Here is a 26,010-nt window from a genome sequence, read left to right as displayed (position 1 = left end):
TGCAAGATTCTCTATGTTTTCTCATGTTTCATAAACACATAATCCCAGCTGTCTGTGCTCGCCTTTGGGTGACAGAATGGTGTATCTTACCTGATATAATGGTGGGAAATAGAGATCGTTTTCTCACACCCAGGCTTCATTAATATGTATTGGAAACCCAAAATGGTATTCAGCCACGAGGGGGGAAAAGTACAGAACTGCTGTGGGTTATAATAATTTCAGCAAAGCATCTAATTTATATATTAAGCTTGCTTAATGGATTTATATTGCCTTGCTCTTTGATCTGAAGCAAAAGGTGGTGAATAATTTATCAAATAAAGAACCTCCCCTAGTCCAGCCCACACGTCACAATCTGCCCTGTAATTTACAATTTTTAAGAGATGCCGTTTCCAGGCAGAAGAACTGGTTCCTAAAAGACTCCTTCTAATATTACAAATGTATTTTCGTGAGCTACACTCTGGGGAAAGAAATAATAATGAAGGAATGCAATTCTACAGACAAATGTTCCAGCTCTCTGCCTTCCTCACTAAAGACAGTCATTTCAGCTAAATGCCAAAAGGCATTTAACTGTAGCATTTGTCAGTGGAATAGGGCTGGCTTTAGGTTTCCCTCCTGATTTACAATTGAGTGTTTATTGGGTTTAGTGTACTGTAGCATGTTTTGTTAACCTCTAGAAAAACACAGGCAGCTCGTGCATTAATCACAGGGATGATATCTGTCACGGGAACCTGGGCTGGTGTGGGACTGCAGTGCCTGCCAGGCTTTGTGGGAAGGATGCTGGCTGCTCCCATAGGGGCAGCAATCAGGCACTGGGGTCTGGGTAACCTGGGCCCAGCTCCTGGCTCCTGAGGTGCTTTCTTGTGAGATGTATCATCTATGTCTCCATGTCTTTATTTTTCAACAACAGAGGGTGAAGAAGCTGCATGGTGTCAGCTCAAGGGAGCTGGGTGAGCTGCTATGGAGTCGCCACCTGCCTAAGGAGCATTTAGGTCACCGTGGTGTTGTTTAAAGCATAATTATTGGGAACTTTGTGCCTGGAGTTCCTCAGTTGATTTGTGCCTTCCCATTGGAGTCACTCCTCAGTAATCCCAGCTTCAGGCCACATCCATGGGTAGCAGCAGTGTTTGCAGTCAAAGCTCTCTCATGACTCCTGACACCTCTCCCATTCACGTTGCCTCCCCATTTGTCCAAACCCACCAGTTGTCAAACATTTACTACGGCTGTGTGCAGCTTTTATTCATATTTAAATAAAGCCATTATCCTGGCCTTGAGTTTCAGTAGTTTTCAGCTCTTCCTCTTGAGTATTTCTCTCAGTAGTGCCATCTAATCAGCTTTAGGTTTTAATTAAACAGCTGTCATTTGCTTCCTAGTTCTGTTGCGACCTGATGTTGTATTAAATTTTAATTTAGCCTGGGCTGCATAAGAAGTAGATTCCTTCAGACAACAAAGAAATGCTATTAGCAGGTTACAGTTGTAATTAAGAAGAGCTCTGCTGAAGTGCTAATGCATTCAGGTACAGAGAGAGCTGAAGATAAACACACACATTATTATTTTTCAGGGATGGGGCCTGTGATACGAATGTGTAGCTCCCACCCCGGCTGCTGAGCTGAGGGTTTTGGTCAAGGTCTGACAGCTGAAACCCTCAACAAAAGAGATGGGAAAGGATTTCCAGCTTTTCACCTGGGACCTTGCAGTGCCCACAGTTAGAGGATTGTGCTGGTGGTCCTGGGTCTGATGTTTCACTGTGCCACGTGGGAGGACCTACCCATGTAAATCAACACAATGACCCCTCTCTACATTTCAGGTGCTGTTAGTAATCACCAGCACAGGTATCTAAAGTTGAGTAGCTCTTTTTCTGCAGTAAACCCTACCATGGAAATGTAAACCAAGCTTTACAGAATTTACATGAAATGTTATGACTTGCTGAAGAAGCACTAAAAAGTCTGTTTATAAATCTACTGGACAGTCAATTAGTTCATATTTCTTCCTCAGAGGAAATATATTTTTGCAGTCTATAAATAGCCAGCTCTTAAAAAGGCCTTTACACAGCCTATTATATTTGTGTAACACTCAGTCCAGGCATCAGGCATCTGAAATATTGATTTCTCTGGTGGAATTGCAGGGTTTGTGAGGCTGCACCAGCTAATTAGCACGGTGGGTACCTGTGTGTGCTGGGAAGCAGAGAAAGTTCAGGACAGTTGCGGTGCTTGTGCTTGTCTCATGCTTATCTTCACTGGGAGTTTATGAAAGGAATGCAAATGCTTTTATAAACTTTGCATTGTCCTTCAAAGTCTGACTGCAGCTTTGGCAGCTAAACAGCACTTAAGGGAGGCTGGAGGTTTGTTTGTGCTTTGCCACACACGATGGTCAACGCCCGGGTGAGAGAACAAACAGCACAAAAAACTAACGAGAAATAGATCAGGCCTGTTGAGCAGCTGGTTCCAAGTCCACCAAAGTCCAAAGAATCCTTTAATCCATGACTCGGTAGTGCTTTGGATCAGGCTGTGATTGCACACAAGAGCTGCCTGCCTGACCTGGAGGAGTTCACAGCTGTGCTAACAGAGAGTTTGGAAGTGGAATTTGTTGTGTTTTCATTGTTTGTGACCTTGGCCAAAACAGATTTTCCCCAAATGCACTGAAGGAGACCTGTTGTTGGTGAATGTTGGAGAACTGCTCCTTGAGAGCCTTTTGACACAGGACCACCAGGTCTTCATCAAACATCTGATATTTGATGGCTTAGTATATATGGGATATTTACAGTGGTGAAATCTAACTACCTCTTCGCTGACTTGTGGATGAATTAGCTTCAGTTTCTCTTTGTCTGTCTTATAAAACCTTTTTCCCCCTGAGGTGTACCTAAGTGCTTTCTTTCACCTGGCAGTACATTTTTTTTCTCAGCCTTGTTCAAATCTCAGTCTTTCTAAAGGATTTCCGGTTGTTTTTTCACACTTCCACTTCTGTCACATACTTCTCTCTTTGCCAGTGTCCCTCTCTCGTGGCTGGCAGCTGGTAATAAATGAGCCCATTCAGCAGAAACAAAAACTAGACAGTCATTTAGTGTGTAAAACATCTGGTTTGTGCCTCGCAGAGAACAGAACAAAGCCTGTACTTATTTCCTGAGGTGTTATTGGAAAGGCATCTCTGCTCAGGATGACTCTCAAATCACATTGAAGTCTGAGTGTGAAGTTGAGCACGTCCTCTTAGTGCTGTTCTGACCAGAAATGGACTCGAGTGTGTGCTTGATGCTTTTCTGGGCTGTGGCTGCCCATAAACATCTCGTGGCCTCTCAGAGGTAGCTGCACTGCTGTTATTAGTGCTCCAGCTCATTTAATTCAGGCCGCTTTTTGCAGAAGGTTCTGAATATTGATTAATAATACATCTTAGTTGCAAGTATTTATTGGTCTTCTCCAGCTGTCCTTAGCTTGTGGTCAATGCCCATTACTCTCTATCAATCTAGCCAGCAGCCAGAGCAAATGATAGTGAATATATCTCCCTATACAAGCTGCCATCAAATTTTTCACTAAAATCCATTTCTTCTTCCACCAATTCTAATAATGGAATTTAAAGTTAGATTAGTTCGAAGCAACTTTTTTATTTCCCCCCCAACCCCCCCCAAGTGGCAAGCAATTAGTTTTATGGAAGTTGAAAAATGAAGAGAACATTGATTCAGAGCAGTATTTCCTATCACAGGCTTTTTGAGATGGCCAGAATGAATTCCTGTGAAATCCCAGATCATTCTTTGCCCCACTTGTGTGTCAACTTTTGGGCTGGCAGTCAGCACTGCTTCTGCAAAGGCTGTTCCCCTCCAGTCTGTACCTGCTTATGCCGGGCAGGGGCCTCTGTAGCAACTCATTTGGTGTAATTAGTGAAACTGCAGCCACATGAGACACAGAGGAAGGCTGTGTTAATGGAGTCATTAGAGTGCCAGCACTGTGAATTCATCAGGATTACAGATAAATGTGGTTAAGCATCTCTAGGTGGGATTTTGATGGGGAAAGACTAAAAAAGTTGTAGATGGATGCATAGTTTTTCTCATAATGTATTTATGGAAATAAATGGTCAACTCACAGCTCTGTTAGCTGGAGCAGTGGAGCAGTAAGGAAGAAATGCTGTTATTGAAATGGTGGATAATCAGCTCCCAAATCACTGGCACGAACTGGGGCAAAGGAGTGGGAGGAGTTGCTGATGCCCTGGAGAGCCTACTGAGCAGTGCTGAGCTGCAGGCAGCCCTTAGTGCCTCATTGCCTTACAGATTGCATTGCCCTCAGCCAAACCTGTAAACGGGCTCAAAAAGAGTAAATCCACATTTGTCAAAACGAGGACTTGTTGGTCCAGATGCAACTTTTGGCTTAGAAAGTTGCTAAAACATTGCAGGGAGTTTGAAGGGTGTGTGCGAGGGAGGGTCCCATCCTCGCACCTGTCACTGTCATGATCCCTGTGGCATTCCTGTGGTGATGTGCTCCTCTAACACCCATCCTGTGTTTGTGTGTGCACACAGGACACAGAGATCCTCAACACGGCCATCCTCACGGGCAGAATGGTGTCTGTGCCAGTCAAGGTCGTTGCCGTGCAGGAGGACGGATCCGTGGTCGACGTCTCGGACTCCACCGAGTGCAGATCTGCTGACGAAGACGTCGTAAAGGTGAGGCACCCACCTGAGCTGGAGAATGGGGTTTATACCCTTTTCCCCTCCAGCACCCCCATACTGGGATTTTCCATCAGCCAGCTGTTTCCCAGTGCTGGATGTTGCTGTGGTGGAGGGTGGCACCCACGGTGTGGTGAGGAGAGAGGTCCCAGAGGTCCTGCAGGGTCAGCACGGTCCCGTGGCTGATTCAGAGCTGTTTGTGCTGCTCTGTCCCACGGGCAGAAAGGGCCAGGGGGACTGGGAGAGCTGCCCAGGTGTTCCTCTGCTGGCCAGTGCTGATGAGAGCAAGGTGAGCTCCTTCCAGAGGGGTCTGTGTTCTCCTGTGGCTGTTCTGTGTCCATTGTTTCACAGCAATAATGCAGAATAACTGAACAGAGGGCAGGGAGGTTCCTTCATGCTCTGGCTGCATCACCAGTCAAGAGTTTCTTAGAACTAAAGATGCTGAACTGTACCAACATCTGGAGGAGTGTGACAGGAATGGAAAATAACAACAATATTGCAAAAAGTCTTAAAGTGAGAGCTGGGAGCTTTTAAACAATGCTGTGCTGGTTTTTTAGTGGTTTTTTTTTAGTGTTGCTTTTTTTTTTAAATGTTATGTTCAACTGGTTCTGTCTCCCTGACACTGTGATGAAAATTGCGTTAATGTGACTTTATCAAGACTCTGCCTGCCTGACTTCTGACACCATTGCATGGCTTTCAGCTTTTAGCTCATTATTATTATTTTTAGGCATAAAAGAGATGCTTTTGAATATCTTTAATGGATTAATTTGTTTTATTATGTGGTTTGGGTGTGTTCTTGTTTTAAGTGAACTTAAAAATTGACCACAGAGAATTTGGTATGGGATGGGGTTTTTTTTTGGTATTATTTATGGGTTCCATATTTTCCTTTATGGATACATAGGGAAAGAAAAAAATCCCATATTCTTTTTCTGGAAACCAAATTTCTTTGAAGGTCCTTCCCAGAGTAACATGGATGAATATCTTTGTTTATGACTACATTAACTGTCAAAGGAAAAGACTGCCTTGATAAATGTTGCTATTCTTTATTTTTTCTCTGTGTAGCATGCAGCTGTTATCTGGTTAGTGACTATTATTTATCTGTTGATAAATATGAACAATGAATTGTTCATATATAAACTCAAGCACCAAGTTGTACATCATAAATGTATTGCTGAGCCCATCTTCTTTCTGTGCTTCAGAAAACCAGATCCAGATCTCAAAGATGCTGTGTGGGGACTTTTATTTCTATTAATTGAGTTTCTAGTGTTTCTAGGACTTGCTGTAGTTTGAGAATACTGGACTGAACCAGATAGGATTTGCACTGTAATTTTTATTTATTTATTTTTGGTAGTGACTTGATACAAATCAGGTCTTAATTTGCCTGCTTTATGAAATTATTTGGGTCTCAAATCACTGACAGAGGCAATGCCTCTGGGACCCTCTCCCAAACCTGGTACCTGTCTCTCTCATATTTTGACACAAGGAGAAAACCCGAGAAGTCTGAATGTGGTCTTTGTTGATATTGCCTCATCCTGGTGATATAAACCAGGAGTAATGTTATTTCTGTGAAAACTGCAGCACACTTGCATGATTTCAGTCACCAATTACTGAGAGGGGCTCTCAGACCGAATGCTGTTCAGGCATAATTTTTTAACTGCAAATATATGTATTGGTTGCAAGATTGAATCCATTACAATTAATTAGCTGAGTTAAAATTTAGTACAGGGTTTATGTGCCTATATTTTTTCAGAAAAATGCATATTCCCTTTACAAGCCCCTTTGGTAAAGTCAATATTGACTTTGCTTCTGAATTTCTGTTGCCTTTTCCATATAGGTTGTACTGCTAAACCCTCTAATGAGAGTTGTCAGGCATTTTGGATCTAATTGCCTTATCTTAAGCTTCTTTTCACTGTTAATTCTGCCTTTATTGTTTCTTTGTAATTGGTGACATATTCATATTCTTTTGGGCAGAGTAGAGTGTTGCATTCTTAACCTTTTATTTCCGTTTAATAGCTAATGATTTAATAGCCAATTAATGAGACAATTCTTTGATCACTGCTCTAACATCATTATTTTCAATTAAGACACAACGAAGTGAAGCTAGATTAAATAAAAACAGGCTTCCACCCAGGCTCTTATGTATTTATACAAAATGTGTTTCTCTGGGCAGGTGCCTCGGTACCACCTGACACTGCTCAGACAGATAAGGGATGAACAAGTGATTGATTTGGATGCCAGAGATGTGAATCTTCCCTATTCTCACCATCTATCCCCTAACAGCTTAATGGCTTCCCAACGAGAGAATATTTCAGTCCCTTTTTCCAAAGCCTCCCTAATTAGCGCTAAATATAATTAAACACACCCAGAGTTTTTCTGACCTTGAATTTTTCGACCTTAGCATGATATGATCCTCAAAGGAGTCTGACAGCTGAGCTTGCTTTAGTTCATCCCAATCCCTGGTTCCTACAACCGGACCTAAGCCCTAATACTGACCAGCCCTTCCACTGGAACTGGCTGCCCTCTAAAATATTTTGATGGGAACATTCCTGTATGTCAATGAAAGTCTTATGCTTATTCCATTATTTAAAAGGAACATTTAATGCTGTTGGCATTTGAGGGAAAAGATTGGCTTTATGATTAAGACACTGAAATGCTTCTCAGCATTCATTTCCATATCTCTTGCTGATTTCCTGTGTGACTGTGGGTAAATCACTCATTCCCCTTGGAATCTCGCTTCCTTATCTGCTAACAAGGCAGAGAAATACAGCCTTCTCCCCTCCTCCACCTGCATTATGTGGTTTCTAAATCTTCTATTGACTCTGAGTGGACAAAATCCTCATCTTCACTAGCACCTCATCAACTTCAGTGGTCTTTTGCCACAGACTTACTCTCTTGGAGGACTTCTCTCCCAGGGTCCTGCTTTTCCTGCGAAACCTAAATAAATACAACGGGCTGTGAAGCTGAAAAGAAAGAAATGGTGGAGACTTGGCAGAAGTTGATTACAGGAGGTTTATCGCAGAAGGAAATGTACCCTGAGGGGCTTTGGCATGGTCAGCCTGCAGTTAGAAGCTCCAGGCAAGGTTCATGCCCTCCTTTGTAAAAGTGCCTTTAAAAGCCTGAACCGCAGTAATTCCACATGAAGGAAAACGCTGAAAACTCTGTAGCTTCATGGTAGTTGTAAACATTGCCATCAGCATCAAGTGAAGAAATTCTAATGAGGACAGCTTCTTAGTGCAAATGTTTATCTCGGTGGTGTTCAAATGAAAGCGAGACAGCTGCCAATTAACTCATCCTTAGATTACTCATATTTCCATGTCCTTCACAAGTTACGCAGAAAGTGACTGATTGTTCCAATTAATCTCTGCAGTCACTCAATGCCTCACACCATCGACTAATTTAGCCTAATTTTTTTGGGTTTTTGTAGGAGAAAAGGCCTTCAGTAGAAGAGCAGAGAGTCAGGGGCCTCCCCCTGCCCATTTCTGCCCCCATGAGTGGCAATAGGAACAGGCTCCCCGTGCCCAGCAGAGGCACACGCTGAGAACAATGGTGTTCGATAGTACCCCGTGAACTCCATCTGTGCCAGAATGTGCCTTCCTCGTTATCTTGCTAGAGGAAAGCTCTTCAATGAATTATTTTTCACCTTTTCATAATTTCCTGTCTAATTGTAATGAAAGTAAAACTCAAACCATTCCTGCCCTCTACTTTCCGAACACAAACCTTATCTTGAACCTTCCATAATTAATGGTAAAACAATAGAAGACCTAATTTTCCTGGCAGCAGCCAGCCAGGCTTTATCTAATGTGCAGAAAAAACAGTGTAACAAAGGCATGAAGGGTAATAGCTGAAATAGATTGAATCTGAGAAGAGTTTTTCCCTATTCCAGACAAAGCAGATGAGTGACTGAGGACCTTATCCAACAGCCCAGGGCACAGAGATCTCCAATCTCAGCACAATAACTGCTACAGGGATCCATGGGGGAAAAACAAACAGGGAAACGGAAGGATACTGAGCTTCTCCAATTTAGATGATACTGAATTTTTGGGAACAATTCCTTGCTGCAGACTCACAGCACATTCTTAGGACAATTTACACAAAGGAGCGCCTGCCCGGAGTTGCTAAATACAACTATTTATGCAGCAGCTCTGAAAACAAAGCCAGAGCTTGTAATTTGCAAGTTCTGCAGCTGCTTTGCTATTAAAGTATGTGCTCAAGAATGTAATGGACTTGTACATAAAGTAGAGCTAATCTTGTTCCTCCATCTATCATATTTTTGAGTACCTATCACTGCATTACCTAAGAGCTTTATTTTGTGGTCACTCGTGCAGAAATTACCTTCCTCCAGGAGGCCAAACTCTTTCTGGAAGCAGTGAAAATCCTCTCTGCTTGTTTATATGATGGATTTACTTTGGTGCCACTTGGCTTGTTGCACAATTAATTTTGAACTAGATCTTATTTCCTAAGTGATCATTTTCTTCAGTGAAATGGTTCAGGATTGGCAGCCCTGGAGACGTGACGGCCCCGGAGCAGGGGCCAGGCTGGGGCTGTGTCACTAAAAAGCTTTTGAAGTGTGAGTGTTTAATTTGGTGAGTCCTTCTCCCCGTCCATCCTGTCCTTTTAATCTCACCTGATTAGTGCCAGTGAGTCAGTGCCACCAGCTCCATGAGACCAGCTGTGAGCAGCCCCAGGTCACTGCCAGCTCCGTGCCCATCTGTCCCCGGGAGCTGGCAGGGAACGGGCTCTGCAGTGCAGGGCTCAGCCCCTGAAATAATGACTCCCCTGGTGCCTGGCAGGGGCAGGAGGTTTATGGCAGTGAAACATTCCTCAGCTGAGCAGGAGGATTAGTTGGAAGGAGAGGAGTCTTTTTGGGACTGAGGACTTGTGGTTTACTTCTGTGCTTTACTCCAGACCTGCTCTGAGCTGCTGTCTGTGTCTCAGTAGTGCCATGGCGATGACAGGGACACTCCTGGCTCAGGAGGATTTATTGGCAAGAAACAGTTGTCTTGTCTTAACGTCTTGTCTTTTGTATCTGTAGACAGATATGCCTAAGTTAGAGCAATAATGAATTATCATCGAGCTGTTTGCAATTCATCAAACTTAAAAATTAGAGCTTCTTAGGATTTCTGGTTATTTTGGACAAAATACCCCATTCTCTTTGTCCCCATACAAAGTTCATCTTTATGAGTCATTAGAGATGGGCAGGAGAGTCCATCAGATCTCTCTACAATATGTCTGCTGTTGAATTAAGGATTTTGCTCTTTGTTGAAATATCAGAGGTTCTGACATCCTGGTCACCAGATTCTGCTAATTAGTTTTCTATCTTGACAAAATATGATCAGAACAGAGGACTGCAGCCACTTACTGCATATTAAAGATTTAGCTTAACAGCCGCTCTTGTTACACAGCAACAGGTGGAAATCTATATTGTTTCAGGATGGTGCCAAGCTAAAACTTCATGTTTAGAGTTATATTTGCACACAAACCAGCTCCATGTATAGCAATAATGATGCCAGAGAGGCAGTCTCACAAAATCACATATTGAGGAATTAATATTCTGTATACAGCACACGTTGTACACAGTTTATAGCAAAATATATGTGTGTGCCTTCCTGAAGCTATTTTTGAACACATGCAGTCTTCAAAGCCAGCTTGAGAAAAGAGTGTTTTGTCTGGGAGAAGGAGACGTTCAGAACAGACCACACCGACATGTGCAATTACACAGATTTCGGCAGAGATGCTTATGGTGTCTTCCAAGGCACCAGCTGCTGCTTCAGAGGAAGAAAACAATTCTATGGCTTAGCATTTGGCTGCTCTGAGAGCAGAACTGCAAAGGGCATGGATCCCAGTCCTGGGAAACAATCATTACCAAACCATGGATTGCTTAGGATAAACTCTGAATATTTTATACTGAGAAATGCACAGAGTAAATAAACAATTCAGTCCAGGCTCAACAAATGCAGCAATAAGTAGCTGTTGTTGGGAGAAAATGACAAACTTTTGCAGGCTTTTTCTCCAGATTCTGTAGAAATTCATTAGAATCAATGCTAAACTCTGCTTTGTAAACTTTATTGTAGCTGGCCATTTAAATATTCTAATTGCAGCTATCTGAACCTCATGATTCTGAGGCTTTTATACCTCTTGAACTATCATTCTGGCTGGGCAAATTAACTCAGATTCCCGTTGTCATCAAAACCCCTGGGGCCAAGCTGTGCTCTCAGCTGAAGTCATGGGGGTGTTTGACAGGCACTGGAGTGACAGCGGCGTTACAGAGGGCAGAGTTTGCTCCGTGTGAGAGTTACAGCAGCCATTAGCTGTCAGCTCCAGGACGAGAGAAAAGTCTTTATCTGCTGCCCTCTCCCCTGATGTGAGAGCTGAGAGAACGGGACTGGGCAGCACACGGCGCTGCCTGGGCGGCAGAATCCCATCCTGACCCAGAGCAGGGGTTTGGGCAGCACCCACGAGTGTTAAAATGCACCCACAGCGCTGAATCCACCCACAGGTGGCTTCATTGGCACAGAACCTTGTGCTGAGGCAGCTCAGCAGCGATTTGCACTGGCAGCAGCCTAACCTTTGTGTTCCCCTGCTCCGTGGGTCACAGTGGATTTTGAAGGCAGCTTGGGTATTTATTTTTGTGGTTTAACTCACCCACACCTGTGTTTTAGTAAAGTGTTCTGAGATGCATCCCTTTGAGATACGGGATTGGAGTTGGGGATGTCAGAGGAGGCTGACACGGCACCATCATTTTGAAGTACAATTAATTTATTTGGCAGAAGAAGCACCTACTGTTGACTGTAACCAGCTCCCTTTCTCCTCTGTGGGCAAAGGCAGGCTTTTTCTTGCTAGATTTTTAATTATTTATATTTTTGCATTCCCATCATATAGAACTGGAATTCAGAGTGAAAACTAGTTTGGTGTTCTTCATAGGATCAGGAACAGGAGGAGAAGTAACACATACCTTGGCAGATCTGTGGCTTTGTACATCAGGATTGGGGTGTGTGTGGGATTCTGAGGGGAACGGGGAAAACCCAGCCTTAAAGCAAGTAGTTAATGCTGGATTATTGAATCAGACAACTCATTAAATAAGGGTGGAAGAACAAAGTGAAGTTATAAATGGATTTCTTTTTCCATTTGCCTGAAGTGTGGAAGTGTCGCGCTGGGGTGTGGTTTTTCTCTTCTTAGGAGTAATTACACACTCCAGTGAGAGGCTCCCTCAGCTTCAGTGGGAGCAGGGGCTTCAGTGGTTAACTAAATATCAGGATTTAGCATTTTGTTTGCTGTTGTCAATTATTAAAGTCTGACTTATATTCATGGCACTGTACCAAGATTTAGTCCCACATTTAAGACTTCTTGAATTGCTAGAGTTGTTTTTGTGACTCGAGCCAGGCTATTGGAGAATGGTCCAGGTATATTGTTAAAAAATATCGAAAGTGTTAAGCAGGGATTAAGCTTTAAAGCTTGCATCTGTTCAACAAGAAGTTAAGGGGCAGATTTGGAACTCTGTGATGCTTGGCTGGGGAATTAAGCAGCTTTCCACCGAATTCACTATGAAAATGAGTAACTTTTTGTTAATATTAAGTTGTTGAATTTTACTCCTTTGATGAATTTCTCCTGAGGAAAAGCACTGGAAGTGCTCCATGATTCTAGAACAAATAGGCATCGTGCTTGTGTTCTGTTGAAGCAGTCAGCTCCCAGCCTGGGCTCTGGCAGTGCCATCTCCTGGAGCCCGGGCCCTGGAAAACAAACAGCAGCCTCAGTCGTCTTGGTTTTTCCAGACAGCTGATCAGCACTTTTATTTTACATTTGGTACAACTCTGTTCACAACTGAATGGCAAAAACTTCATTTCATTTAAAAATGTGGTAGTTTAGATTCAAAAGCAAATATATGGAACAAAACCAGAGTCTGTCAGCAAAAGGTGAGGTGCTAAAATGTTGGTACGTGCAAGGCCATAGGTACGGATATGGAGTCTCCTGGGCTGGAAGTTGCAACCTCCCTCAGACATAAGCCTGGCCCAAAATCCATTGTGGGCCAGAGGGGAATAATGAGCAGAGAGACCTGAACTGGTGCAAGTGTCAGGAAGGGGCTGTAAAATGAACATTTCCCTTCTTGGCAGAGGTTTGGGCGTTTATTTGCATGGACTGTTTGCGGAGTGCCCGCAGCGTGCTCAGCCCTGCGTGGCAGTGCTGTGCACACAGTGCCCACCCTGCAGCTCTCCCAGCTGCACAGGAGCTCCACGGGACTGGCTGCAGTACAGACACGAGGGAGGAAATCCTTTCTTGAGTTACTTGTGCAAACACCCAGCGCAGCTCAGCAGCGCGGGCGGAGCAGCAGCTCTCAGGGCACGGAGATGGAGGTGGCCCAGCAGGACTGCCAGCAAGGGGAGCCTTTGTTTGAGAGGCATTGACACAAAAGAGAAGTTCCTAGCAGGAAATGCTAGCTCCTATTTATATAGTTTATTTATGTGTTCTTTCCCAATTGCTGCTCCTGAGATTACTGTTAGGATTTAATTTGCAGTCCCCCTCTGGTGGCTCTCAGGTTTTCTTCTGAAAACGTAAGAGGAAATCCTTAAGACACACAGTTCTTCCTTAAAGGATTGCTTACAATCAGCATTATGCACTGCAGAGCCAAATTAATGTATGCCCTTCCTTATTGTTTTCCTTCTTAATTCATTTCTTTCCATAAAGGCTCAGCAAGCACCAATTTTCCAAGAGAGTTTTTAATTGCCTGAGCTCAGCATGATTACTGTCTCGCAATCTAGTTGCCATTTGATGCAATCAGTATTTCAGAATACAATAATCTTTTTTTCCCCCAAAAACTGACTGTTGCATGGCCAGCTGATAACACTTGGCTGCAAAGAAACACGAAATACTTGCAGTGCTGTGGGAGAGAATATAACCTGTGATTGCGAGGTCTTCCCCAGCCAAGTGCATGGAGGTGATGTGAAACACTTTTGTAAGATGGGGCACAAAGAAATTTATTATTCCAATGCTAAGAGCACAGGCTGGGGAGGCAGAGAGGGAAGGAAGGGGAAGTTGGGAACGCGGCGTGCTGAAGTGTTTCTTACTGCTGGAATGTTTGCTTTGAAAGGGCCTTTCAAGAGTTCTGGAGTTGCCAGGGGAGATTTTCTCTCCACAGCTTTTATTGCCACCCCACAAATAAAAGATTTCAATACACCCATACTGGAAAACTGCAGACTTAAATAGTTCCTGCCACACAGAAGCTGGAGACTTTTAGATTTCCCCAACCTGCCGTGAGTTTAGCATGAGAGATTATCAGAGTGAAATGAGAAAATCCTTCCTTGGAGTGAATGCTTCATTGCTGTGTTTTTAAGCACATTTTGTGCACTATAAATGCCAAGTAAATGATTTCAAAATTGCTAAGTGAAGATGAGGATCTGAGTACAAAAAGCAGGGGCAAAGGGACACTGAAGCAAGGGAAGTGTAGAAGGGAAACAGCAGCTGCAAAAACGGGGCTGTATCCTTGGAGCAGAGTTGTGTCTCCTCCTTACAGCCCACCCTGCAGCACCCCCAGAGGCACCCTGCTCCTGCAGAGCACCAGCGGTGCCTTTTGGTCTCTTTCTGAAAGGTGACACTGGGAGGAACCCAGAGGGGCACAGCTGGATCCTAATTGCACATAACCCTGGGGAGATGGGGAGGGTCCAGCCAGACCCTGAGACACCGGGAGGCTTCTCCTGTGTGCTGTTCCTGAGCAAAGTGAAAGCCCAGGGTGCGTGGCTGTTCCCCAGCTCTGGCTGTGGACACCACACCACTGGAATTGTTTAAGTTGCAGCTTGCTTGTGCTTTGCAGTGCTGTTGGTGAGTTTGAAGCCTCACAGACAGCCATTTGCTAAGACCTTCTGTTCCTCACTAACTTGACAGTGGGGCTTGTTTAATCGCCTTCTGTTATTATTGATATTTTCATCTTGTGTAACCAATTCTGCTGAGGAAAAATATATTACTGCCAACTTTGATCCCCTTAACTCTTGTAAGAAGATGCCTCCAGCTTTGGCCCATTTGAGGAATGCACAGATGGTTTTGTACAGGAGTGTGGCTCCTTGGAGAAGGCTGCTGACCTTGTGTGAGTAAGGGCTCCTCTTCAGTGAGACTGAAGAGATCCTGGAGGGGGCTGCTGCTGCCTTTCAAACAATTATTTTTCTGTCTGTCACTGGGAGTTCAGGAGAGCTGCAGCAAGCTCAGGGAAAAGCCTGGGGTACCTGAAAATGAAGGTGATTCTAAATAAAGAAGGCTGGGATGAGACAGGCAAGAAGAGAAATAAGGAAAAGAAACATAAAGTATCCTGAAAAGCAAGAACTCTACTGGAGCAGCTCATCCCTTCCTAACTCCCTAACTCAGAACACTGGTGCAACCTTTCCTAAGCCCTTGGCTGTAGCTGCAGGCACCGTGCATGTGCTGCTCTCCAAGGAGCAGGAGATGCCTTTGAGTACAATCTGTCACAACCAGGGTGGCTGTTTGACCTCGTAAGAAATGGATCCTTTGCACAAAATCCTTTCCATGGCTTCTTGAGGCTCTTGGAAGCTCCTTTCAGGTACTGCCAGGTGTGTGAGATGCACCCTCAAAGTGCCAGTGTGTTTTCCAGCCAGCATCTCCTGAGGAGCACGGGAGCACAGAATGAGCTTTGGTTATTCTGGTCTGAGTAAAATATTGTCTGCATAATCCCCCTGAACCTGAGCATGCAGCCAGAGATGAGGTGCACCATGGATGGGCATTGGAAGGCAGAATCCATCTGCATGAGAATGGCCCCAAATGCTGAATCAATAAGTGCAGATGCCCTGCACTGAACACAAGCTGACTGAGGACTGGTGACCTTCACCAGCTGCAGGGGCTGCACAGTTGGGCAACAGTGAAGGCAGCAAAGTGGTGAAAAACAAACATCTCCCTGCCACAAAGAAGGGTTCTCTCTCAAGTGAAATCAATAGGGCTGCATCTCTGACTTGCATAAAACATGAGCCTTTAATAGAGTTATTCCTGAGAACATGAGCTGATAGCTCTGGTCACCACAAACTGACTTCAGAGCTGCCTGCTGCAGGGGGTGTCGTGCCATAAAGATGAGACTATTGGCAGGCAGAGAGAATTTCCTTAAAACTCCTGAGCTCTCCTTGAAGTCCTGGGAAGACTATGACATTATCTCAGAATAAGGTGAATGGACAGCAAAAGATGTATGGGTTTTGGCAGCAATCGTGATTAAATTCCCAAACAAAACTTCACCAAACCCTCCTTTTCCACAGAAGTGGGAGATCAAGGCAAGAAACTATTTGAAGATTTAAGGATGAAATAGGAAGTGAAGCTGCAGAGGAGGAGATGACAGCTGTCCTACCACAGCCTCCAAAGTGCACCTGCAGCACAAACATTGGGGAAAAAAATCCATGTGATGTCAGCTGAGAAGCCACTATTAAGAAAAACTTAAAAGAAGCGAGGGAGCATGAGTTCCTGAAAGAAAATAAAGGCTAAATCTACTCAGCCTTCAGTGCTGATTGCACAGAGTATAAAAGCGCAGTGCAGCACCTGCTACCCTGCAGTGGGGATGCCTGGGATGCAAATGTTGCACAGGACTTGTGTTCTGCTGGGGCAGAAATGTGACAGTCCCAGCACTGGTTTGCACTGTCTCGGTTCGGTTTGGAGGGATGGGGGAGGAAGTGTCTCCAGAGAACAGCAGTGAAAAATTGTGCATTAATTAAGAAATCGAATCTGTTCCTCACATTAGTTTGTTCTTTTGTAGCTCTAGCAAGTCAGAGATGAAAGTAAGAGAGGGGCCTAGGATTTCATGGGAAAGTAATTTCTGTATCTGTGCATGGAATATTCACATCTGGATTGCACCTCTGTGGTTGTTCTCTGATCATGTCCCTCTGAGCAAAGCCTCTTGGGCCTGCCAATGTGACAAAAATTCGTATAAAATCTCTGCTACTTTAACCAGTTTGGGTGGCACCCACAGCAAAGAATTCACCTTGGGCTAATGGACCCAAGCCTGCAGTACCTGGAAAATTTTAACCCATTTTTACCCAGATCCAAGCTGACCAATGTCCAGCTCATTCAGGTACCTTTGCTGGTGCTCTCAGCCTGCTCTGTGTTCTGCTTTCCCGGCTGCTTTGTTTTCATTTTGCTTTCTCTGCCTCTTCTTCTAGGCATTTCTAACATAGGCTTTTCCTATGTGTTTTCCTAGGGATTGTAAATGACATCATTTCCTTTCCAGACACAATCTCTTTGCGTGGCACCTGTAGGTTTTTCTAGTTAGGAAAGAAAACTCATAATTTCTAGTAAAAGAGCCAGATTCATCCACTTTTGGTGATTCCAAGGACATATTTTTATGTCGCACATAGCTTTTACATAAACTTCTCTTGTGATGAAGCAAAGAGAAGGTAGAAACCTTTTCCCACTGTTCCCACGTTTTTCTGTTCTTTCACTGTGGCATGTTTTTCTGTATCCACACAGCCCTAAGGGAAGATGTTGAAAAACAAATGAAAAGAGAAAACCCCTAAAGTACAACAGAAGACTTACGGCAGCACTCTGCAGTTTGTCACTTCCCTTCCATGCATGAGTGGGAATGGTTGTTTTTTGCCCAGATTCGAGGGGGAAACTGAAGAACTTTACAGATCTGTCTTGGCATTTAGACAGGGTTCATACAAGTCCATGGCTGAGGCTGGGGATGGCAGATAGACTGACAGATAGGGAGGCCAACTCATTTGTAGCTGGATTTGAACAGGGTGTTATTTGATGAGAGAGAAGCCCAGTCCACCCGTGTTATGCAGGCTTTGGATCAAAAATGACCCAGTGAAGAGGACAGTGGAGGAGTCAGGTAGCTCTGCACTGATTTTTCTGATAATTCAATCACTGCCTTTAAGGGAAAGTCAATAGCAAAGTATTTATTTCAATAAGTCATGGTTTCTGAAGAGCTCTGTGAAAAAAGGCAAATTTTGTGTCATCCAGAATGTGGCATTTTGACATTTTTCTCACAGTGATTCGTGGTTTTTAAAAATTCTCGTCTTTCGAGGAAAATTGTGTGGTGTCTTTTGTTTTCTGCAGACCCTCATAGCCCTGAGATCTGCAACCTCCAGCAGAATCATTTTGCTGTGATTTTGGGAGTTCTGGACCTGCCACCCCTGTGCTGCCAGTGCAGGACCACCTGCCCAGAGGCCACACATGTCCCTCTGAGCCACCCATGGTGTGTCCTCAGGGCTCCTCTTCTGCTTGAGGGGTTTGATAGGCTGTGTTCCCTTCTTGGGAAAAAGAAGGATTGTGCCAGTTAATTCTTTTGTAAAACACACTGGGATGACTTGCAGAGAACCTCCAGAGAAACATAAGCACCGCTCGGTGACTCGTGGCGGGTGCGTGGGGCTGGATCCGTGGGTTTGGGCAGCAATGTGCAGGGACAGCTGTCGTACTTGGCAAGGCCATTTCCCCAACACTGTCCCCTGCCCGTGGTGCAAGGCACCTAAAGGTCGGCAGCTGCAGCCTGTCACTGCAGGAGGAAATAAAGGTGGGGGGTGGGAGGAGGTGTCAGTGTCCCCTCACTCCTGCAGGCCTTCGCGACGGAGGCACACACAGCATCGCTGCACGGCCGTGACAGAACATTCCCTTCTCCAGTGCAGCTTATTCGCTGCTGTCAGTGCAGCAGCCAAACATTTGTATTACAATTGCAGCAGGCATTTGTAATTACGCCTGTATAATTACATTTATAATTATAAATATATGTAATTATAAATAATTGTTTGTAATTATTAAAATATTCTGCTCCGCAGAGGCCGGGATGTGCTTCTTTGACCCTTGTTGGAGTTTGGATTTACTGACACAATGAAAGTGAGAGAACAGAGAGAGCAGAGCAGAGGTCACCCTGAGCTTTGTCCTCAAATGGGGCTGTTCCTGCAGGATTTGTTCTGTTCCACTCTCTGCTCCTTCCAGCCTCAAAGGGACATTTCACTCCTCTCCTGCTCCAGGTGCAGAACACAAAGGCAGCTGCTGGCGTGAGCAGATCAGATTTTCCATATTTTTGATACATGGGGACTTTTTCTTTCCAGTGCTCTCGTCCAAAGGAGCTCCCTGTGTTTCCCTGAGTACCCAGGAATATTCTCTGTGGTGCTGTCCTTGGAGCACAGCTCGGGGCAGGCACTGAGGATGTGGCCTGGCACAGGCCAGTGGGAGACTCCCAGAGCCCTTTTCTGAGCAGGGAGCCTCTCCTAAAGCTGATCTTCTGTGCCATCGTGCATTAGATGAACAAGACAGTCCAGTATAGTCCAGTCTCATAGGACCAGAGAAGAAAAGTAATTTCTTAGGTAAAGACTCTTGACATTCTCTCCAAATAGTTCTATTGAAGCACTTGGCTGAATGAATGCAGTTTAAGGGCTGCTTTTGTTGGCTCTCTGAATGTCCCATTTTTCCTTTTTTAATTAATGAATTATTTGTTGCTCAGAGACTAAAAACTAACTGGGAACACTTATGAATGTCGATGCAGCACTGTCTAGGCGTAGGACCAGAGTTTTCTTTACAAACCAGAAGTGTGCTGCTGTGTATTTAAGAGCTTTATGGGGATTTTTTTCTGCTTTTCTATTGATCCTTTGGGGTAAGGATGGTGTATCCTTGTGTTACTGGGACAAGATTAAGGGCTAGATTAGTGTGGCGAATATTCATGACTTAAGACATTCCTCTTAATACTGTTAAGCTCCCAAGCTTTACAGCTTGTCTGTCTGGTCTTGGGGGCTTTGCAGTGTCGTTGTTGTTGCCATCTATTCCCATGGCATCCCTAGGGAAGGGATGCACTGTGCCAGGGTGGGAGGAACAGCGCGTGGGGCTCCTTTTCCTTGAGGATTAATCCAGGAGCAGCACAGGGGCTCGATGGGCACCAGCCCTGCTGTAGCAGCCTCCTCTTTGCTCCACATGCAGCTGGGGGATGCTGAGTGGCCGCTGTCCTGCACCAGGGCTCTGCACCCTCGGTGGCCTTGAGCTTTCTGCACTCCATGTTGTCACACCTGTGGAATATTTGCATTCCCCAGGAAGGCTGAGAAGCCAGCAGGCACAGAAGGGTGGGTTGGCTTCAGCAGGCACAGCGGATCTGCTGGGTTTGCTCAAGTACACAGTCTGTAGAAACCTCTGTTTCTACAGTGGAAAAATTGAAGGATACGCAATACATGAAATCGAATGAATATGCACGTAATTGTTTATTTTTCTTTAATTTCATGGAGCCTTAGGTCTTAAATTTCAGTCACAGGGATTAGAGCCATGAATCATGAACACTAAGTTTACTTAGTGCTCAGAAAATTACTTTTAAAGCGCATTATTTTATAAAGAGAGTAACATCTGATGCTGCCTGAATATTTTCCCCTCTTGCTTTTCTCACCTATGTGCAAATTATTCTGTCAGTTTATAGCCCCATTTGTGAGAGCAACTCAAGTGGGGGGAAAAACCCACCTTAGCTTATAGCCCAAACATATGTGTTATTTTCACCTAATTAACAGCTTTTACAGAGCAGGTTCAGTGTTTGCAATTAGATGGGTGCAAGAAAGAGCTGGTACCATCTGCTGGGGTTTCACCAGATAAACAGCTCTTAAGCCCTTCTGGGATAGCAGCTGATGAATATGAAGAATGTGGATGTTTACATAAACTAACAAGTGCTGGTAATGCCTAATCTGTAGAAGTGGAAGGATCAAATATTTAAGCAAATCCACCTCAGAGGAGCCTGTGCTTGGAATTTGTGCTGGTGAGAGATTCCTTATCTCAGGGCAGAGAATGAAGATGTCTGTCTGGAGATAAGCAGGCCTGGCTGGGAAGGATGCTGGCCCAGGAGAGGCACTGCATCATGGTGACAAGGCAAGCAGGAGCCTGGCTGACTTGCATACGAGATTACTCTAAAGAAACAGAAACTCGTGGAGCGAGAATGGGACTGACATGATTTTGATCACAAGTGGATAGGAAAGAAAGGAGATCCTGCTCTAAGCTCTGCTCCATGTGTTCTCATTATCAACAAAAGTAGTGACTGAATGGGAAAAAAAAGCATTCCTGAAGCTTTCCCCAAACACAAACTGTGCCGAGATTGAAATGAGCTTGAAGCACACAAATTAAGTTTCATGTGCACCTGCTCTGCTGCATCCTGGCAGTGGAACTGCTGCTCTATCAAGGGATAATTGCAGTTTGTCCAAACAACTTGAAGTATGACATACCAAAGAACTTGAGCCTCCAAAAGCACACTGCCTACAAGTCTTTGTTCCAAGCTTGTGTCACAGTTGGCTGTCACTGCGTTACAATAGACAGTGAAGTCCTCACAGCCTTGAAAACTCCTGGTTTGGGGCCAGTAAAGCAGTAGAAAGTCTCTCACTTCAACAAGGGTTGGATCAAGTTTCCAAAGGCTGTATCCCCTCCCAGTTCCATCCCATTTCTCTTTCACACATCAAAGCCGATTCCCATCTTGTTCCCAACCCACTGCAGAATGCCTGAGCTCAGACCCACAGCAGCACAGCCACCGCTGTCATTTAGTTATTGGCATCAAGGAGCATTCCTTCTCCTGCAGGGGAGGTGGCATTCCTGGGGGACCAACCACTGCCTGTTCCAGGTGCCGTGAGCAAAGGCATTCTCTTATCCTCCAAAGACACCAGCATCTTAACACGGCCATGGATTTAACCCAATGAAGATGATCTCTCTTTCTCAGTCTGCACAGGGTGATGATAAATCAGTGGGCAGAGCAGAAACAGTAACTTTTAATTCCAACAGAATTCCTCAACTTGTTTTTTCTTTGTAGAAAAAGTGCAATTAAAAGCTCAGCTGATGGGTAAAGGACCTCATTATGTGAAGCAGAGAACATTTTGGCAGCCCCCATGTACTGCTTTCGCTGCCCCCTACTTGTTTTCAGTATTTCCTCTCCATAATCAATGAGGAGGAAACACTGGAGCATCTGCCCTCGCTCCACTGCTGTGGGTGCTCAGTGATTGTTGCTGAGCTGGAATTCAGCAGCAGGCTGGAGTCTGAGCACACACCCACCTTCCCTGGCCCTCCCCTCTCAACCTGTGCCCCCACCAAACTTCTCCTCTGCAGCAGGAACGCCCCTGCACGATGCCAGGCAGGGAATGGGAGCAGCTGCTCTGCACCTGGGACTGGAATCCTGGCACATCTCGTGTGTTGTTTAATAATTTTGCACAGATCAACAGTTTTTGAATAGTGCACACTTCATTCTGTTCAGCAGGTTTTTAAACTCTATCGTGCATTCATGGATCACTGCACCTTCTCTAAGCCTCAGCAATTGTCTGCATTGTTAAACCAAAATGTTAATGCCTGCCATGCTGTCCTTCCCTCTAGTTCAGTGCGTCTCAGTGGGGGTTAAATGCTTAAACTGCTCTAAAACTTTAACACCCATTCACATCATCACCAGCTATACCTGGGCTCATCTCCCTCCTCCCTCAATTTCCTGCTTCTCTTCCTCAGCTGTGTGAAACAGTGACCCACGGAGAAAAGGAGCTGCGGCTTCTTCACCACAACGCCGAGGTGTCGGTGACCCTGTGCTGCTCGCACGGTCCCGCAGTGTCCGCATGGAGCTCTGTGTAACTGCTGCTCCCCCTCCACAAACCCACTGCTCAGACCACCGATGGTTTTCTGGTCTCTTGAACACGCAGCACTTCAGTAAATTATCTGGTTTTCCAGATCTGTGCTTTCCTGGATGAAGGATTTTCCTTTCAATCTTGCTTCTAACTCCTCCTCGTTACAGTCAGGCCTGAGTGTAAATCCCAGATTGGATTTTGTACCCCTGCCAGAAGTGCTCTTCAGGACAGGCCCTGTCTGGCACACACAGTTACGGTGTTGTTACTGTCTGTATCTGTGATGTTCCTGCAGCTCACTGCAGCCATGGGGGCTATTTTGGGGGCTTTAGACTGGGTCTGTGTTGGGCTGTGTGCTCCCTCTAACTCCTGTCAGGGCAAGCAGTTGCCAGGCTGTGCTTCTGTCTCTAATGAGAGACACTCAGAGTCCAGATAATGGGTTTTGGATCTCCTGCTTTAGTCCTTTACAACAATAAAGCTAGGAAGAAAGACCATTACAAAATGAGGATTTCAAAATGGCCTGGACTTCCCGATGGGTTTGATTGTGTAGTTTTGGAAGTGCCTGCTAACCAGGGAAACTCTGGCCTCTGATGCTGGATCATCCTCCACTTGATTTGTTTGGATTCACTTCAGCAGTTTTAAGATCAAGCCTTTGGGTAATTAAAAAAAGAGCAGATATATCTGAAAATAATCAACCCAAACACAGCCCTCTTCCTGTGACAGATGATGTGGCCAGCCAGTTTTTACAGGTTACCACAGTGCTGACGGGGCTGAACAAACTCCCCTGCCTCCATCCAAATTTCTTGTTTCAGTGTGAAGTATGTGATTTAATTCTTGGTAGATGTTGCAATTAAAGGCCACTTAGGATGAAGAGCATTGGAACTGCTTCAGGCTCACCTTGACATATCTCATTTTCTACCTTTTCTCCAGTGAAAGCTGGTGGTAGAGAGGGGGAAATCAGTCTAATCCTATTTGTAAGTGTAGCTGTTGGACTGCACTGAGTCGGGCAGTTTGTATCCTGTTTCTGTGTAACGTTATTATTCAATGATAAGATGAAAAACAAACACAGATCGAACACATGGGATGGGGAATACTCGACTTAAACTCTTGCTATTGTTTCTAAGTAGGAAACAAACCTTAGAATATATCTCAGGGGATTCCTAAAGCCAGCACTTCTATCTGAAACTACAGCAGCTATTCCAGAGAACAGTACTTGGAGAACTGATTTGCCAATAAAAACAAATTAACGGGAAAAGGATGTTTCAAAAATGACACTTCCAAGACTATTCTGCACATGTGGAAGATTAAAAGGGAATAAAACCTCTTGTTTTATTAGTTTAAATTCCAGCATCTTGTCATTTGCTATCCTTTACTCTATATATTCTTAATCTACCATTTGCCTCAAATTGCTTGCAGACAATATCTGCAGACCCCAGTGCACAAGATGAGCTGGGGCAGGGGGAGGAAGAACTATTGTGAGAATTGTCTGCATGGAAAAGTCTGTGCTTGTGGAAGAGGCTGAAATAGATCCTTGTGAGGCCTGGCAGGCCACATCCAGGGCTTTGATCCTCACAGTTTGCGAGGGGCACTGGACCCAGGACTGGGTGTGAGGGGCACGGGGCATGGTCAGAGGTGCCAGGGCAAGGGCAATGCCTCCTCAGCACACGGTGCCCCTCACCTGGCTGGATCCTGGTGGGCTCTGGGAGCCCCACACGCTCTGAGCCACCCGTGCAGGTGGGACAGGAGCCCCAGGGCTCAGCCCAAGGAGCCCCAGCAGGTGACAACAGCACAGGGTGGGACAGTGCACTGGCACTGCCACACACACCCAAAAGGGGACAATATGTTTGTCATCTGTGGGCAGAACTGTAATTCAAACGTGGCCAATTAGCTTTAACTTTAAAAGGGTAACAAAATCTAATGAAAAGCTCTGATTGTATCACTCGACACAGGAGTATGGGCGAATCCTGTGCACTGGATAATTGTCATGTCGTGACATAACACAAGCTGCAGCCAAAACAAGAAGCCTGGCAGTTACTAGACTGACTGCTGTCAGGCATCATTCTGAATTTAAATAAAGCCAGCATTTCTTATGAGGCACATTCTTCTGCCCCTTGCTGGTTTAGGAGAGACTGCAGCAATATCTTCAGGTGCAGAAGGGGCAGGAGCAGGGAAGGCATGGGGGTACCAGCTGTTTGATAGAGGCAAAAGTAAAAGGATGGGAAGAATGATGTTTATTTTTGTCTTCAACTATTACTCAAACACTCAGGCTGAGAAAGTGATTTCAGAGACTGTGCTTCTAAAGCAAATGTAGCAAAAATAAAAATAAAATAGAAAATTATCCAAACCAGAAAAAAATATGATCCAGCCATGCTACAGCCTTATGAAAAGATGCAAGAGGCAAAAGATAAACACAGGGAAAGGGTTTGAAGGAGCAAGCAAGTAGCTCAGCAAGTCCTTCCTAATGTGGTAACAACAATGTCAGGAACAATGCCACAGAAAAGGTGGAAAAGGCAGCATTCAGGAAATACCACAAAATTACAGCTGTGAGATTATTATGAAAAGGAGCCATTCACTCTCAGCACTGGTCTCCAGAATCTTGTCACAATTGTTCTCTTTATAGCCTCAGCCACTAATGACCCTTTGCATCCCCACACTTTGGCTGCAGAGCATCGCTGTGCTCTGCTCCTCCTGCCCCGCCCTGAACATCGCAGCTTCCAGGCCAGTCACTCCTGCCCCTGTTTCCACAGAGCCCTGCTGGGTGGGCAGGTGTGCAGAGGATGCAGGTGGCTGCAGCCAGACCCGCTCTGGGCTCTGCCTCCTGTGCTGGGCATCAGAAATGGCTCTGTCAGGCAGGCACTGGAATGAGACAAGTCAGGGTTACAGCACTGAGGGCTGCACGCCCATCCCATTAAACTCAGGTATTTTTAAAGACAAGTAGATCTTGACTCCAAGCAAAAAACTCCTCTTGTAAATCCAGTGTTTCTGAAGTGCTGGTGAAGGCTCTTGTGGCAGCAAGTGTAACAAGGACCTCTTTTCAAGGGTGAATTTGAGCTTCAAATTTAAATCACTCAGGGACCTGACTGGGTAACCAAATGGCTGTGTCTTTCAGCTCAAAAGATGCTGTGTTAGACCAAATTTTGATACACATCGTGTATGCCTCAGTTTTCTTTAAATGGGTTGTAAAATACCACCATCCCTTTGTGGTTTGTGTGTCAAAAATCCACAGAAGAAAAGTGCCACAAGACAGCTTTGCACTGTGCTTGGTCTCACACTTACATCCGCTTAGTCACTGGTGCTTTGCACTGCATTAACCAGAATTCCTTCCTTTGGGAAGGAGTTTTTCCTTTATAATTCATTATCCATGTCCATACACAGCTGTATGTAAATATCAGTGAGAAGTGTTTGGCTGAAGGTGAAAAAAGATGGACTTGGAGATGAGGTGGGTGCTGGGAACGCCCTGAAGAGCTGCTGGCAGGAGATGGATGCCCCTGTGGCCGGGTCTCTGCTGAAGCATCTTGCTCTCTCCCCCCCCACAAAAGTGTGGAGAAAAATGGTTGTGCCAAGCAGGGTTTCAGCCTGACCAAAAAACTCCCGAACAGTAAACAGCCACAAGGGCTGTGACTGTCTTCTGTCTCATGAGGTCTTCTTACAAGCTGACGTGCAGGTCGAGGGTGAGGTATGAGCTTGGGAACTGACCCTGCATGCAAAGATGAGCCACAAGCAGCATTGGTTGTTTTCCTGTCAGTTCATATTCCCTCTGTTTTACCTGCTCACCCAAAGGGTGCATAAACCTTTGTGATCTGAACATCAAATGGTTTCCCAGTTACTCCTCCTGAACTG

The 26,010-nt window shown here is 45.0% G+C and overlaps 1 protein-coding gene across 1 annotated transcript in view; it reads left to right on the top strand.

Moving 5' to 3' along the window:
- The window catches only part of TMEM132B (transmembrane protein 132B), a gene marked incomplete at both ends in the record, with an annotated part of 217,227 nt that overhangs the window by 176,184 nt on the left and 15,033 nt on the right, over positions 1-26,010 (top strand). The window contains one exon of the mRNA XM_082293634.1: positions 4,499-4,642. Coding sequence (XP_082149760.1) covers positions 4,499-4,642 — 144 coding nt within the window. The remainder of the gene's footprint in view (positions 1-4,498; positions 4,643-26,010) is intronic.

Source organism: Coloeus monedula (assembly GCF_965178545.1).
Source record: "Coloeus monedula genome assembly, chromosome: 18".
Classification (NCBI taxonomy): Eukaryota; Metazoa; Chordata; class Aves; order Passeriformes; family Corvidae; genus Coloeus; species Coloeus monedula.
This window is presented reverse-complemented; position numbering and strand designations above follow the sequence as displayed.